This window comes from Somniosus microcephalus, unplaced genomic scaffold (genome assembly GCF_052327205.1).
Source record: "Somniosus microcephalus isolate GS21.2 unplaced genomic scaffold, FLI_Smic_1.0 unresolved_chr7, whole genome shotgun sequence".
NCBI lineage: Eukaryota > Metazoa > Chordata > Chondrichthyes > Squaliformes > Somniosidae > Somniosus > Somniosus microcephalus.
The window spans coordinates 885,583-899,426 of record NW_028225185.1 but is presented as its reverse complement, the minus strand read 5'-3'; the positions used below and the strand labels follow the sequence as shown (position 1 = coordinate 899,426).

General features: G+C 48.5%; 1 protein-coding gene across 1 annotated transcript in view; it reads right to left on the bottom strand.

The window, feature by feature from the left end:
* smad10a (SMAD family member 10a) overlaps positions 1–13,844 on the bottom strand; it is a 115,309-nt gene that overhangs the window by 64,852 nt on the left and 36,613 nt on the right. Inside the window, exon 2 of the mRNA XM_085978400.1 lies at positions 11,086–11,336. Coding sequence (XP_085834526.1) covers positions 11,086–11,322 — 237 coding nt within the window. The 5' untranslated portion in view covers positions 11,323–11,336. The remainder of the gene's footprint in view (positions 1–11,085; positions 11,337–13,844) is intronic.

The following is a 13,844-nucleotide window of genomic DNA, read 5'->3' as shown; positions in this document are numbered from 1 at the left end:
ACCCGCTCAGTATTAGACTGGGCCGTCCCTGGACCCGCTCAGTATTAGACTGGGCCGTCCCTGGACCCGCTCAGTATTAGGCTGGGCCGTCCCTGGACCCGCTCAGTATTAGACTGGGCCGTCCCTTTACCCGCTCAGTATTAGACTGGGCCGTCCCTGGACCCGCTCAGTATTAGACTGGGCCGTCCCTGGACCCGCTCAGTATTAGACTGGGCCGTCCCCGGACCCGCTCAGTATTAGACTGGGCCGTCCCCGGACCCGCTCAGTATTAGACTGGGCCGTCCCCGGACCCGCTCAGTATTAGACTGGGCCGTCCCTTTACCTGCTCAGTATTAGACTGGGCCGTCCCTTTACCTGCTCAGTATTAGACTGGGCCGTCCCTTTACTCGCTCAGTATTAGACTGGGCCGTCCCTTTACCCGCTCAGTATTAGACTGGGCCGTCCCTGGACCCGCTCAGTATTAGACTGGGCCGTCCCTGGACCCGCTCAGTATTAGACTGGGCCGTCCCCGGACCCGCTCAGTATTAGACTGGGCCGTCCCTGGACCCACTCAGTATTAGACTGGGCCGTCCCCGGACCCGCTCAGTATTACACTGGGCCGTCCCTGGACCCGCTCAGTATTAGACTGGGCCGTCCCTGGACCCGCTCAGTATTAGACTGGGCCGTCCCTTTACCCGCTCAGTATTACACTGGGCCGTCCCTGGACCCGCTCAGTATTAGACTGGGCCGTCCCTCGACCCGCTCAGTATTAAACTGGGCCGTCCCTGGACCCGCTCAGTATTAGACTGGGCCGTCCCCGGACCCGCTCAGTATTAGACTGGGCCGTCCCTGGACCCGCTCAGTATTAGACTGGGCCGTCCCTGGACCCGCTCAGTATTAGACTGGGCCGTCCCTGGACCCGCTCAGTATTAGACTGGGCCGTCCCCGGACCCGCTCAGTATTAGACTGGGCCGTCCCTGGACCCACTCAGTATTAGACTGGGCCGTCCCTTTACCCGCTCAGTATTAGACTGGGCCGTCCCCGGACCCGCTCAGTATTAGACTGGGCCGTCCCTGGACCCGCTCAGTATTAGACTGGGCCGTCCCTGGACCCGCTCAGTATTAGACTGGGCCGTCCCCGGACCAGCTCAGTATTAGACTGGGCCGGCCCCGGACCCGCTCAGTATTACACTGGGCCGTCCCCGGACCCGCTCAGTATTACACTGGGCCGTCCCTGGACCCGCTCAGTATTAGACTGGGCCGTCCCCGGACCCGCTCAGTATTAGACTGGGCCGTCCCTGGACCCGCTCAGTATTAGACTGGGCCGTCCCTTTACCCGCTCAGTATTAGACTGGGCCGTCCCCGGACCCGCTCAGTATTAGACTGGGCCGTCCCTGGACCCGCTCAGTATTAGACTGGGCCGTCCCTGGACCCGCTCAGTATTAGGCTGGGCCGTCCCTGGACCCGCTCAGTATTACACTGGGCCGTCCCTGGACCCGCTCAGTATTAGACTGGGCCGTCCCTGGACCCGCTCAGTATTAGACTGGGCCGTCCCTGGACCCGCTCAGTATTAGACTGGGCCGTCCCTGGACCCCTCAGTATTAGACTGGGCCGTCCCTGGACCCGCTCAGTATTAGACTGGGCCGTCCCTGGACCCGCTCAGTATTAGACTGGGCCGTCCCTGGACCCGCTCAGTATTAGACTGGGCCGTCCCTTTACCCGCTCAGTATTAGACTGGGCCGTCCCTTTACCCGCTCAGTATTAGACTGGGCCGTCCCTGGACCCGCTCAGTATTAGACTGGGCCGTCCCTTTACCCGCTCAGTATTAGACTGGGCCATCCCTGGACCCGCTCAGTATTACACTGGGCTGTTCCTTTATCTGCGCAGCCAGACTGGGTAGTCCTGTTACCCGCTCAGCCATCAAGGGAGCTACTGCAGTTTTTCATAAACTGTTCTGCCAGTCAGAAGGCATGTGCTGAACCAATAATGGCCATTTTAACCAAATACACAATGGTACAACCCATCGAGAATGGGGGAACCAACAAATCCGCCAATACAACTGAGGGAGCGGTTGTTGAAGGTTTAGAATGCTGGCCAGAATGTGCGAAGTTTGTTAGTGATCAATCATTGCTGAAATAAATGTAAATACATACAATCAGATTGTTCTAATTTGAATACGCGGTGAAGCAATCATATCCTCCCCAAAAAGAACAACCGAGGAGGTGGCAAGCTGCTTATTCTCAAGCCTTTGATGCTCTACAACTAGTGTGAGGTAGCCAACAACACCCACCTAAACCAAATATTAAGGGGTTTGGCATCTTTGAAACGGAATAAAACCCCAGGCCCGGATGAAATGTATCCCAGACTGTTAAGAGAAGCAAGTGAGGAAATAGCAGAGGCTCTGACCATCATTTTCCAAACCTCTCCAGCTACAGGTGTGGTGCTAGAGGACTGCCAACGTGGTACCGTTGTTTAAAAAGGGAGAAAGGGATAGACCGAGTAATTACAGGCCAGTCAGCCTAACCTCGGTGGTGGGGAAATTAGTGGAAAAAATTCTGAGGGATAAGATAAATCTTCATTTAGAGACACGGATTAACCAGAGACAGTCAGCATGGATCTGTCAAGGGAAGGTTGTGTCTGACTAACTTGATTGAATTTCTTGAGGAGGTAACGAGGAGGGTCGATAAGGGTAGTACGTTTGATGTAGTCTATAAGGATTTTAGCAAGGCTTTTGATAACATCCCGAATGGCAGACTGGTCACTAAAGTAAAAGCTCATGGGATCCAAGGCAAAGTGGCAAGTTGGATCTAAAATTGGCAGGAAGTAGAGGGTAATGGTCGAAGGGTGTTTTTGTGACTGGAAGGCTGTTTCCAGTGGGGTTCCGCAGGGCTCAGTACTGGGTCCTTTGCTTTTTGTGGTATATGTCAATGATTTGGACTTGAATATAGGAAGTATGATTAAGAAGTTTGCAGATGATACAAAAATTGGCCGTGTGGTTGATAATGAAGAAGAAAGCTGCAGACTGCAGGAAGATATCAATGGACCAGTCAGGTGGGCAGAACAGTGGCAAATGGAATCAATTTGGAGAAGTGGGAGGTAATGCATTTGGGTAGGGCTAACAAGGCAAGGAATACATTATATAAGATAGGACACTGAGAAGTGCAGAGGATCAGAGGGACCTTAGGAGTACATGTCCACAGATCCCTGAAGGTAGCAGGATAGGTGGTTAAGGTGGCATACTTGCCCAGACACAAAAGGAATCAAGGGGTATGGGGAGAGAGCAGGAAGATGGTATTGAGATAGAGGATCAGCCATGATCATATTGAATGGCGGAGCAGGCTCGAAGGGCTGAATGGCCGACTCCTGCTCTTATTTTTCCAAGTTTTCTATTAGCCGAGGCATAGAATATAAGAGCAGGGAGGTTATGCTTGAACTGTATAAAACATTAGTTAGGCCGTAGCTAGAAAACTGCGTGCAGTTCTGGTCACCACATCACAGGAAGGATGTGATTGCACTAGAGGGGGTGCAGAGGAGATTTACGAGGATGTTGCCTGGGCTGGGGAATTTTAGCTATGAGGAATAATTGGATAGGCTGGGGTTGTTTTCTTTGGAACAGGGGAGGCTGAGGGGAGACCTAATTGAGGTATATATGTGAGTTCATGAATTTCACAGAAACCCCACAGTGCAGATAGAGGCCATTTCGGCCCATCGAGCCTGCACCGACACATATCCCACCCGATCTCCGTAACCCCTACACAAACACATATCCCACCCTATCCCCGTAACCCCACGTATTTAATCCCCCTAACACTAAGGGTCAATTTATCATAGCCAATCAACCTAACCCGCACATCTTTGGACTGTGGGAGGAAACCGGAGCACCCGGAGGAAACCCACGCAAACACGGGGAGAATGTGCAAACTCCACACAGTGCGCCAGTAGTGCTTCTCCGCCATGTTTTAGTGCCTCGGCGGGGATTCCATCTGCTCCTGAGGCCTTGTTGTTCTTCAGTTGTCGGATGGCCTTTTCAACCTCATGCCGGGCTGGGGTTGTGCCGAGATGGTGGCGGGTAGCGTGCTGCGGGATGGAGTTGAGGACACTCGCGTCGAAGACAGAGTCGCGGTTAAGGAGATCTTCATAGTGCTCCTTCCAGCGGGCACTGACTGCCTCTCTGTCCTTGATGAGTACCTCACCGTTCTTGGCCCGCAGTGGGGTAGGACCTTGGGTGCTTGGGCCGTAGATGGTCTTGACTGCGCTAAAGAATCCACGCACGTCATGGTTGTCGCTAGCTGCTGGATCTCGTGCGCTTTCTCCACCCACCATCTGTTCTTTAGGTCGTGAGTTTTTTGTTGGACCTCGGCCTTCAGGCGTCTGTAGAGCTGCTTTCTTGCTCTCGAGTTGTGTTGCCGTTTCCAGATCAGAAATGCCTTGCGCTTGCGGCTTATTAGCTCCTGGATCTCCTGGTCGTTCTCGTCGAACCAGTCTTGGTGTTTCCTGGTCGAGTGACCGAGCGTCTCTTCACAGGTGCTGATTATGGTGCTCATGGTCTACAGGGCAGCAGTGATACCCACCCTCCTGTATGCCTCAGAGACATGGACCATGTACAGCAGGCACCTCAAAGCACTGGAGAGGTACCACCAACGCTGCCTCCGCAAGATCCTGCAAATCCATTGGCAGGATAGGCGCACCAACGTCAGTGTTCTGGCTCAGGCCAACATGCCCAGCATTGAAGCTTTGACCATGCTCGATCAGCTCCGATGGACGGGTCACATTGTCCACATGCCCGATACGAGACTCCCAAAACAAGCACTCTACTCAGAGCTCCGGCACGGCAAGAGAGCCCCAGGTGGGCAGAGGAAACGCTTCAAGGACACCCTCAAAGCCTCCTTGAAAAAGTGTAACATCCCCACCGACACCTGGGAATCCCTGGCCCAAGACCGCACAAAGTGGAGGAGAAGCATCCGTGAAGGCGCCGAACACCTCGAGTCTCTTCGCCGGGAGCAAGCGGAAGCCAAGCGCAGGCAGCACATGTTAACCCAAGCACCCACCCCATCAACCACCATCTGCCCCACCTGTGACAGAGACTGTGGGTCCCGCATTGGACTCAGCAGTCACCTGAGAACTAATTTTTCATGTGAAAGCAAGTCATCCTCGGTTCAGCCTAAGAAGAAGTAGAAGGAGTATAAAATTATGAGGGGCCTAGATAGAGTGGATAGGAAGGACCTATTTCCCTTAGGCTCAATAACTAGGGAGCATAGATGTAAAGCAATTGGTCAGAGGTCTAGAGGGGATTTGAGGAGAAATTTTATCACCCAGAGGGTGGTGGGGGTCTGGAACTCACTGCCTGAAAAGGATGTTAGAGGCAGAGGACCCTCATCGCATTAAAATAGTACTTGGATATGCACTTGAAGTGCTGTAGCCAACAAGGCTTCGGAACAAGTGCTGCAAAGTGGGATTCGGGAGGATAGCTCCTTGTCGGCCGGCACGGACAAGACGGGTCGAATGGCCTCCTTCTGTGCTGTAAATTTCTATGATTCTATAAAGATCGGGGACCTGTAAGCGTGGGGAATGTACAGTCATCCAAAACACAGCAAGATTACACCAATTCTGATGAAAGGTCATTGGCCTGCAACATTAACTTTGCTTCTCTCTCCACAGATGCTGCCTGACCTGCTGAGTATTTCCAGCATTTTCTGTTTTTATTACACAAGATTACTGCTGTGACAGGGGTATGAGGGTTACTGGGACATCAACAGATCGGTCTGATTCATTTGGGATTAGGAAGTCCATGATTCAGGTGGTCATGCATGGATTTGGGGCCAGATTACCGTTCTTCATCCCAAACTTTATATGTTCATCTATTCTATAAAATGCATAAGCAAAACGATAGCCAAATAGTAAACTTTAGACTTCAGTGCTATGACAAAAACAAACCTTTCATCTTGCATTAAACAGGAAAAATATCTGAACATCTTCTTTAACAGAATAAATGTATTTTGAAATAATGTGGAAGCCATCTTTCCTTATTAAACTTCAGACGGAAACTGGAACCAAGCTGTCCATAAAATGTAGCTAAGTTCATTGATCGACAGACTAGCCAAAATGCAGTAGTTTTGTCCTAGAGGTAATCAGATTACACAAAATCAAACCATTAATAGATAGGATGAGGTGTGAATGGCATCTTGTCAAGTGATTCTATGCACAGGACACACTATTGTGTCTTTGAACTTGACTGACTGATGGCTCTTTATTTAACAACTTGCATTTATACACGCCTTAACCTGGAAAAATATTCCCATGTGCTTTATTGAATCCAAAGGGTTTAAGGAGGGTCTCAAAAGCAGTTGAGGGAGGTGGAAGACCCTCCTCGATCTGTCTGCAGCCTTTGACACAGTTAACCACACCATCCTCCTCCAACGCCTCTCCTCCGTCATCCAGCTGGGTGGGACTGCACTTGCCTGGTTCCATTCTCATCATTCCAGTGGTAGACAGAGAATCACCTGCAATGGCTTATCTAATCCACTCCTGCATCGTTACCTCTGGTGTCCCCCAAGGATCTATCCTTGGCTCTCTCCTATTGCTCATCTACATGCTGCCCCTCAGTGACATCTTCCGAAAACACAGCGTCACTTTCCACATGTACGCTGACGACACCCAGCTCTGCCTCACCATCACCTCTCTCGACTCCTCCACCGTCTCTAAATTGTCAAACTGCTTGACCGACATCCAGTACTGGATCAGCAGAAATTTCCTCCAACTAAACATTGGGAAGACCGAAGCCAGTGTCTTTGGACCCCAGCACAAATTCCATTCCCTAGCCACCAACTCCATCCCTCTCCCTGGCAACTGTCTGAGGCTAAACCAGACTGTTCGCAACCTTGGTGTTGTAGATAATCCAGAGAGGAGCTTCCGACCACATATCCGCGCCATCATTAAGACCGCATATTTCCACCTCCGTAACATCTCCTGACTCCGCCCCTACCTCAACTCATCTACTGCTGAAACCCTCATCCAGGCCTTTTGTTACCTCCAGACTTGACTAATCCAACGCACTCCTGGCCAGCCTCCCATCTTCTACCCTCCATAAATTCGAGCTCGTCCAAAACTCGGCTGCCCGTGTCCTAACTCGCACCAAGTGCTCGGTGACCTACATTGACTCCCAGTTAAGCAACGCCCCGATTATAAAATTCTCATCCTTGTTTTCAAATCCTTCCATGGCCTCGCCCCTCCCCATCTCTGTAACCTCCTCCAACCCTCCGAGATAGCTGCGCTCCTCCAATTCTGGCCTCTTGCGCATCCCCGATTGTAATTGCTCCACCATCGGTGGTCATGCCTTCAGCTGCCTGGGCTCTAAGCTCTGGAATTCCCACCCTAAACCTCTCCCACCTCTCTTTCCTCCTTTAAGACGTTCCTTAAAACCTACCTCGCATCTGCCCTAATATCTCATGTGGCTCGGTGTCAAATTTTGTTTGCTAACATCCTGCGAAACACCATGGGACATTTTACTACATTAAAGGCACTATATAAATGCAGGTTGTTGTTGCTGTAGGTCAGCAAAGACAAGAATGATGGGTGAGCAGGACTTGGTGCAGCACGGGACAAGTGCAGCAGAGTTTTGGATGAGTTAAGTTAAGTGCGTGTGGAGGGTGGGAGGATGGCCAGGAGATTATTGGAACAATCGAGTCTGAAGCAATATTCCTCCTAATATTTTTTTGGGTGTGCGGCCCCTTTAAGGGGCTGCACAGCCCATTCACCGTTTTGTGCATATATTAGAAGCGCCGGTCCTGGGCTGCGCGGGACCGGCATAGAGCTGTGCGGCCGTGCAGCTTAGAGGGAACGTTGGTCTGGAAGTAAGAAAGGCATGGATGAGAAGATGGACTGAGGCAGGTAACGTTATGGAATGAGAAGTAGTCAGTCTTTGTGATGGAGAGGATATGGGGTTGGAAATAGGACACCAACATTGCAAACAGTCTGTTTCAACCTAAGACAGTGGCTGAGAAGGGAAATTGCACCATGGTCAGTCAGACAGAATGTCATTTGTGACTTTGATTAGAGCTGTTCTGTTGCAGGGGTGGAAAGCGGATTGGAGAGATGGGCACAGATTTGGGAGGAAACAACACGTTCACAGACATTTGCATGGAAAGAGGCTGGAGACAGGACAGTAGCTTGCAAGGCCAGATGGGTCGAGGGTTTTTTTTTTTTTTTGTGAGGGGGGTGATAGAATTGTACAGCTTAAAAGAGGCCATTTGGCCCACCATGCCTGTGCAGGCTCTTTGAAAGAGCTATCCGGTTATTCCCATTCCCACTCTCTTTCCCCAGAGCCCTGCAAATTTCACCCCTTCAAGTTTATATTCAATTCCCTTTTGAAAGTTATTATTGAATCTGCTTCCACCACCCTTTCAGGCAGCGCATTCCAGATCATAACAACTCACCGCGTAAAAATGTTTTTCTTCATGTCACCTCTGGTTCTTTTGCCAATTACCTTAAATCTGTGTCCTCTGGTTACTGAAACTTCTGCCACTTAGTCTATCAAAACCCTTCATGATTTTGAACATCTCTATCAAATCTCTCCTTAACCTTCTCTGCTCCAAGGAGAACAACCCCTGTTTCTCTAGTCTCTCCACATAACTGAAGTCTTTCATCCCTGGTACCATTCTAGTAAATCTCCTCCGCACCCTCTCTAAGGCCTTGACATCAATGTTCCCTTTAAGCTGCACAGCGCTCTGCTGGTCCTGCACAGCAGGTGAGCCGGCTTTTAAATAGAAAAATCGCACAAGCGCGGAATTTTTACTGGCCCGCACAGCCCGTTAAAGGGGCCACGCGGGCCCAAAAAAATTAGATGGAACATTGCTCGACATCCTTCCAAAAGTGTGGTGCACAGATTTGAACACAATACTCCAGCTGGGGCCTAACCAGTGTTTCATAAAGGTTTAGCACAACTTCCTTGCTTTTGTACTCTTATGCCTCTATTAATAAAGCCAATGATCTTATGCTTTATTAACAGCCTTCTCAACTTGTCCTGCCACCTTCAAAGATTTGTGTGCTTACACCCCCCGGTCTCGCTGCTCCTGCACCCACTATAAAACTGTGCCATTTGGTTTATATTGCCTCTCCTCAATCCCCCTACCAAAATTAATCACGTCACACTTCTCTACCTTAAATTGCATCTGCCATGTGTCTGCTCATTTCACCCATCTGTCTATGTCTTTCTGAAATCTGTTACTATCCTCCTCACTGTTTACTAGTTTTGTGTCATCTGCAAACTTTGAAATTATGCCCCATTTACCCAAGTCCAGTTCATTAATATACATCAAAAAGAGCAGTGGTCCTAGCACTGAACCTTGGGGAACACCAGTGTATACCTCCCTCCAGTCTGGAAAAACAACCGTTCACCACTACTCTCCGCCTTCTGTCCCTGAGCCAATTACATATCCACACCTCTGATGAGAGGTTTTGAAATGGAGGGAAACCGGTAACCATTTACATCAGCCAGGAAGGGAAATGTGGTCAGCTGTTTAGTGGGAATGGGGTCAAGGGAACAGGAGGTGGACAAGATGAGCTTGGAGAGGGCACGAGGGGAGATAGGAGAGAAACAGAGAAGAACGCAGGATCAGGACTAGGGGTTGGAGTAGGCTGTGACTACGACATTTTGTGCTGGGGGGCTCATACCCAGTCAGAAAAGGGTTAAATTAATTTTGAGTAGGATCTTTATAGCTAGAAAACAGCCTTTCATCCATCAGTCTGGGCTGTAGGAAATTCAGGTTCCAGAGGTGGAAGGATAGGATATTAACTTAGTACAGTACTCAACTCTCTAAAATAGATTTAAAATATTCAGACATGTCGATAGATTGTGCATAAAAGTTAAAAAGCAGACACCGTTAGAAAAGAACAGATCCTTCAAGCTCTTCACCAGCCAAACAAAAAGCAAATCTCAAGCGAAGTGGTGGGTAGAGAATCCTAAAGCAGAGAAAGACCTTGAACCAACAGCAAAACAAACTCACAGGTTACGCCAGCAGAGCAAACTAGCACTGAAACCAGAGCCGTGCTATTGTGCAGTGCTGATGGACACATTTCTGCTGTTACACAGCTTTCATGAGAACAGGGCAACTGTTTATGCGAGAAAAGATTTGAAAGGTTTTAAAACGTTTTGAATAGTTTGATTCGCAGCTTTACTGTAACCATCTCCTACCAGTAGTCAAAGAGGCTGGTTACAAGTAACTGAGTATGCTCCATATGACTAACAACTTATCACACAGTCAAGTCATGGAAGAACAATTATAAAAATATTGCATCCTACAGTGTCTCTCGGACACTCTCCTGCTACAATCAGGAACTGAGGTATCTGGGCTAAGGATGTAGCAAAATCAACAACAGCATTCCTCCATTTGGAGAGAGATGGGGGTGATGTTACTTCAAGCTACCCTTTGTAGTACTCCTCAAGAACAGGAGAGCACACGCGTGTACAAGAGAGAGACAGAGATACAGAGAATGAGCGACAGAGCACGAGCAAGATTACAGGAGGATTTGATAGAAGTGTTTAAAATTATGAAGGGATTGGACAGAGTAGATAGGAACAAACTGTTGAGTGGTCGAGGGGTCTCGAATAGGGGATAAAGATACCAGACTGAATGGTAAGAGATTATGGACAGAAAGCAGGAAAACCATTTATTTAAAAATACACCAAGGGTTGAGTCCATGCACTACGAGATAAATGATTGAAGTAGAGACCATGTTAACATTTAAAGAATTAGGTTAGATAGGCAGTTGAAGGAGGACAATGCCCCTGTCCAGTAAAGGGGGGGGGCGGTGGTGTTCGCTGGATGAGACCAAAGTCCAATTCCATTGGTTCCGACAGACTTTAGAAGATGTCATGGCTGTGTTTGAAGAGCATGGTGTTCTACCAGTGTTCAGTATCAACATTCCTCTTAACTAATACGACCAAATTCGGATCAATTGGTCATTCAGCTCATGGTTGCTGTGGGGAATTGCTGGCCCAGAATGGCTGCTTTAAAGCCACCACACCTTTCAAAGTAATGTTGTGAAGCACGGAGGTATTTTAAGTGAACGATATATAGTTATAAAATCCACAGTTCAGATTTGTACTTACTTGTAGTCGCCCATCTAGGGTCCGCTGGATTGTTACGCATTTGCTGGGATGTGCTCCATTGGTTGTAATGGCAGTAATCAGCGAATCCAACTCGTCTTTCTTTTCTTTGAGCTTCTTCACTAAACTCTCAATGGCACGCTTAGCAAAGGTCTCATTCTCCCCACCTTGCCGATGGCACATCAGGCTGTGCACGATGCTCAGGCACGCATCATTGCTGGTGGGAGGATTCAAAGACATAGTGCAGCTTGCCCCTGTAGCAAGCCAGAAAACGAATATTGCTTAGACAGTTCTAGAAAACAGTCGCACCCATTAGTTAAACTAGACAGTCTACGTATCAGTTTGGCTCAGTCAGTAGCATTCTTGCCTCGAGTCAGAAAGTTGCAAGTTCAAACAACAACAACAACTTGCATTTATATAGCACCTTTAACGTAGTAAAACGTCCCATGGCACTTTACAGCAGTGTAAATCAGAGAAAAACAATTGACACCAAACCAAAGAAGGAGACAGTAGGACAGGCGACCAAAAGCTTGGTCAAAGAGCTAGATTTCCAGAAGCATCTTAAAGGAGAGGCGGAGAGGTTTATGGAGGGAATTCCAGAGTTTAGGGTCTAGGCAGCTGAAGGCACGGCCGCCAATGGTGGGGTGAAGAAAGCCGGAGATGCACAAATGGTCAGAATTGGAGAGCGCAGAGTTCTTGGAGGGTTGTAGGGCTGGAGGAGATTATAGAGATAGGGAAGGGAGAGGGCATGGAGTTATCCATGGGGGACTCGAGAGGTAACGGTGCAGGAGCAGGAGGAGAAGCCATTGCAGGTGATTCTCTGGCTGTGACTGGATAGATAAGAATGCAACCAGGCGAGGACAGCCCCACCCAGCTGGACAACAGAGGAAAGGCGTTGGAGGAGGATGGTGTGGTCAACCGTGTCAAAGGCTGCAGACAGGTCGAGAAAGATGAAGAGCAACAGTCACATAGGGTACATTTGTGACTTTGATTAGGGCCGTTTCAGTGCTGTGGCAGGGGCGGAAACCTGATTAGAGAGGTTCAAAAATGGAGTTGCAGGAAAAATGGTAATAGGTTTGAGGTGGCAACAACACATTGAAGGATCTTGGAGAGGAAGGGGAGATTGGAGATAGGGTGGTAGTTTGCAAGCTATGGGGTGATGGGTGTTTTTTATTTAGAGGGGTGAAGAGTTTTTTTTTTTTTTATAAAGAGGGGTGATGATGGCTGTTTTGAAAGGGAGCAGGACAGAACCAGAGAAGGGAACCGTTTACAATATCAGCTAACATGGGGGACAGGAATGGAAGCTGGGTGGGTACCTATGGTGGTATTTTCAGAATGATGGTGCTGCATATATTAGCTCGAACATACTGAACTATGCTGGGGGATCAGTTTTGTCACGCCAGAGTTTGAATAGTTTGGCTCAACTCAACTTTACGATGACTTGGACGACGGCACTTATGAAACCATATCCCAGCTAGAGGTCAGTGCCTTTAGGAAAGGAGGGGGTGTGAGGGGAAAATTGGCAAGAGAAAGACATTAATAGACCAAAAGCAAAATACATTAAAATCACAACTTCAGACACCATGACAGCAACAACTAGGAAGATAGTGAAGAAAACAGACGTGGGCGGAAGGAGCAAGGTCTCTGCTTCCATTTGCTGGACACTAGAAATGAGGTGCGGCCTCAGACGACTGGGGAGGTACAAACGTGCTACTCAAACATGTATGCTGAGAGGGGTTCCTTACAGGATAGGTCACGGACTCAGAAATACTTTAATATACAAGATTAAAGAAATGACAATATTACAATACAAGTGGCAACCTTCAACACATAAATCGCTGAAAATAAAATAAAGGAAAATATGGACAAGAGTAAGATAGACAAATGACGTTTTGGGGGAAAAAGTTGGCTATCACTGGCTTGTAAACAATCCTCCCTAGGACCGTTGTTGCTAATTTATGGAACGGTCAGTTACCATTTCATTTCAACAGAAAGAATTGTTAGGTCTCATTACTCACAGCACTACTCCCAGATAGCACGTAGCAGGGACCAAACCAACAGCTACTTAAAATCAACCCACCGAAATACATTCGGAATAAGAACATAAGAAATAGGAGCAGAAGTCGGCCATTTGGCCCTTCGAGCCTGCTCCGTCATTCAATAAGATCATGGCTGATCTTCTACCTCCTCTCCACTTTCCTGCACTATCCCCATATCCCTCGATTCCCTTAATATTCAAAAATCTATCGATCTCTGTCTTTAATATACTCAACGACTGAGCCTCCGCAGCCCTCTGGGGTAGAGAATTCCAAAGATTCACCGCCCTCTGAGTGAAGAGATTTCTCCTCATCTCAGTCCGAAATGGCCGACCCCTTATTCGGAGACTGTGACCCCTAGTTCTAGACTCCCCAGCCAGGGGGAACATCCTCCCTGCATGTCAGAATTTTGTATGTTTCAATGAGATCACCTCTCATTCTTCTAAACTCCAGAGAGTATAGGCCTAGTCTACGCAATCTCTCCTCATGGGACAACTCCCCCATTCCAGGAACCAGTCTGGTGAACCTTTGGTGCACTCCCTCTATGGCAAGTATATCCTTCCTTAGGTAAGGAGGCCAAAACTGTACACAATACTCCAGGTGTGGTCTCACCAGGGCCCTATATAATTGCAGTAAGACGCCTTTACTCTTATACTCAAATCCTCTTGTAATAAAGGCCAACACACCATTTGCCTTCCTAATTGCTTGCTGTACCTGCATGTTAAC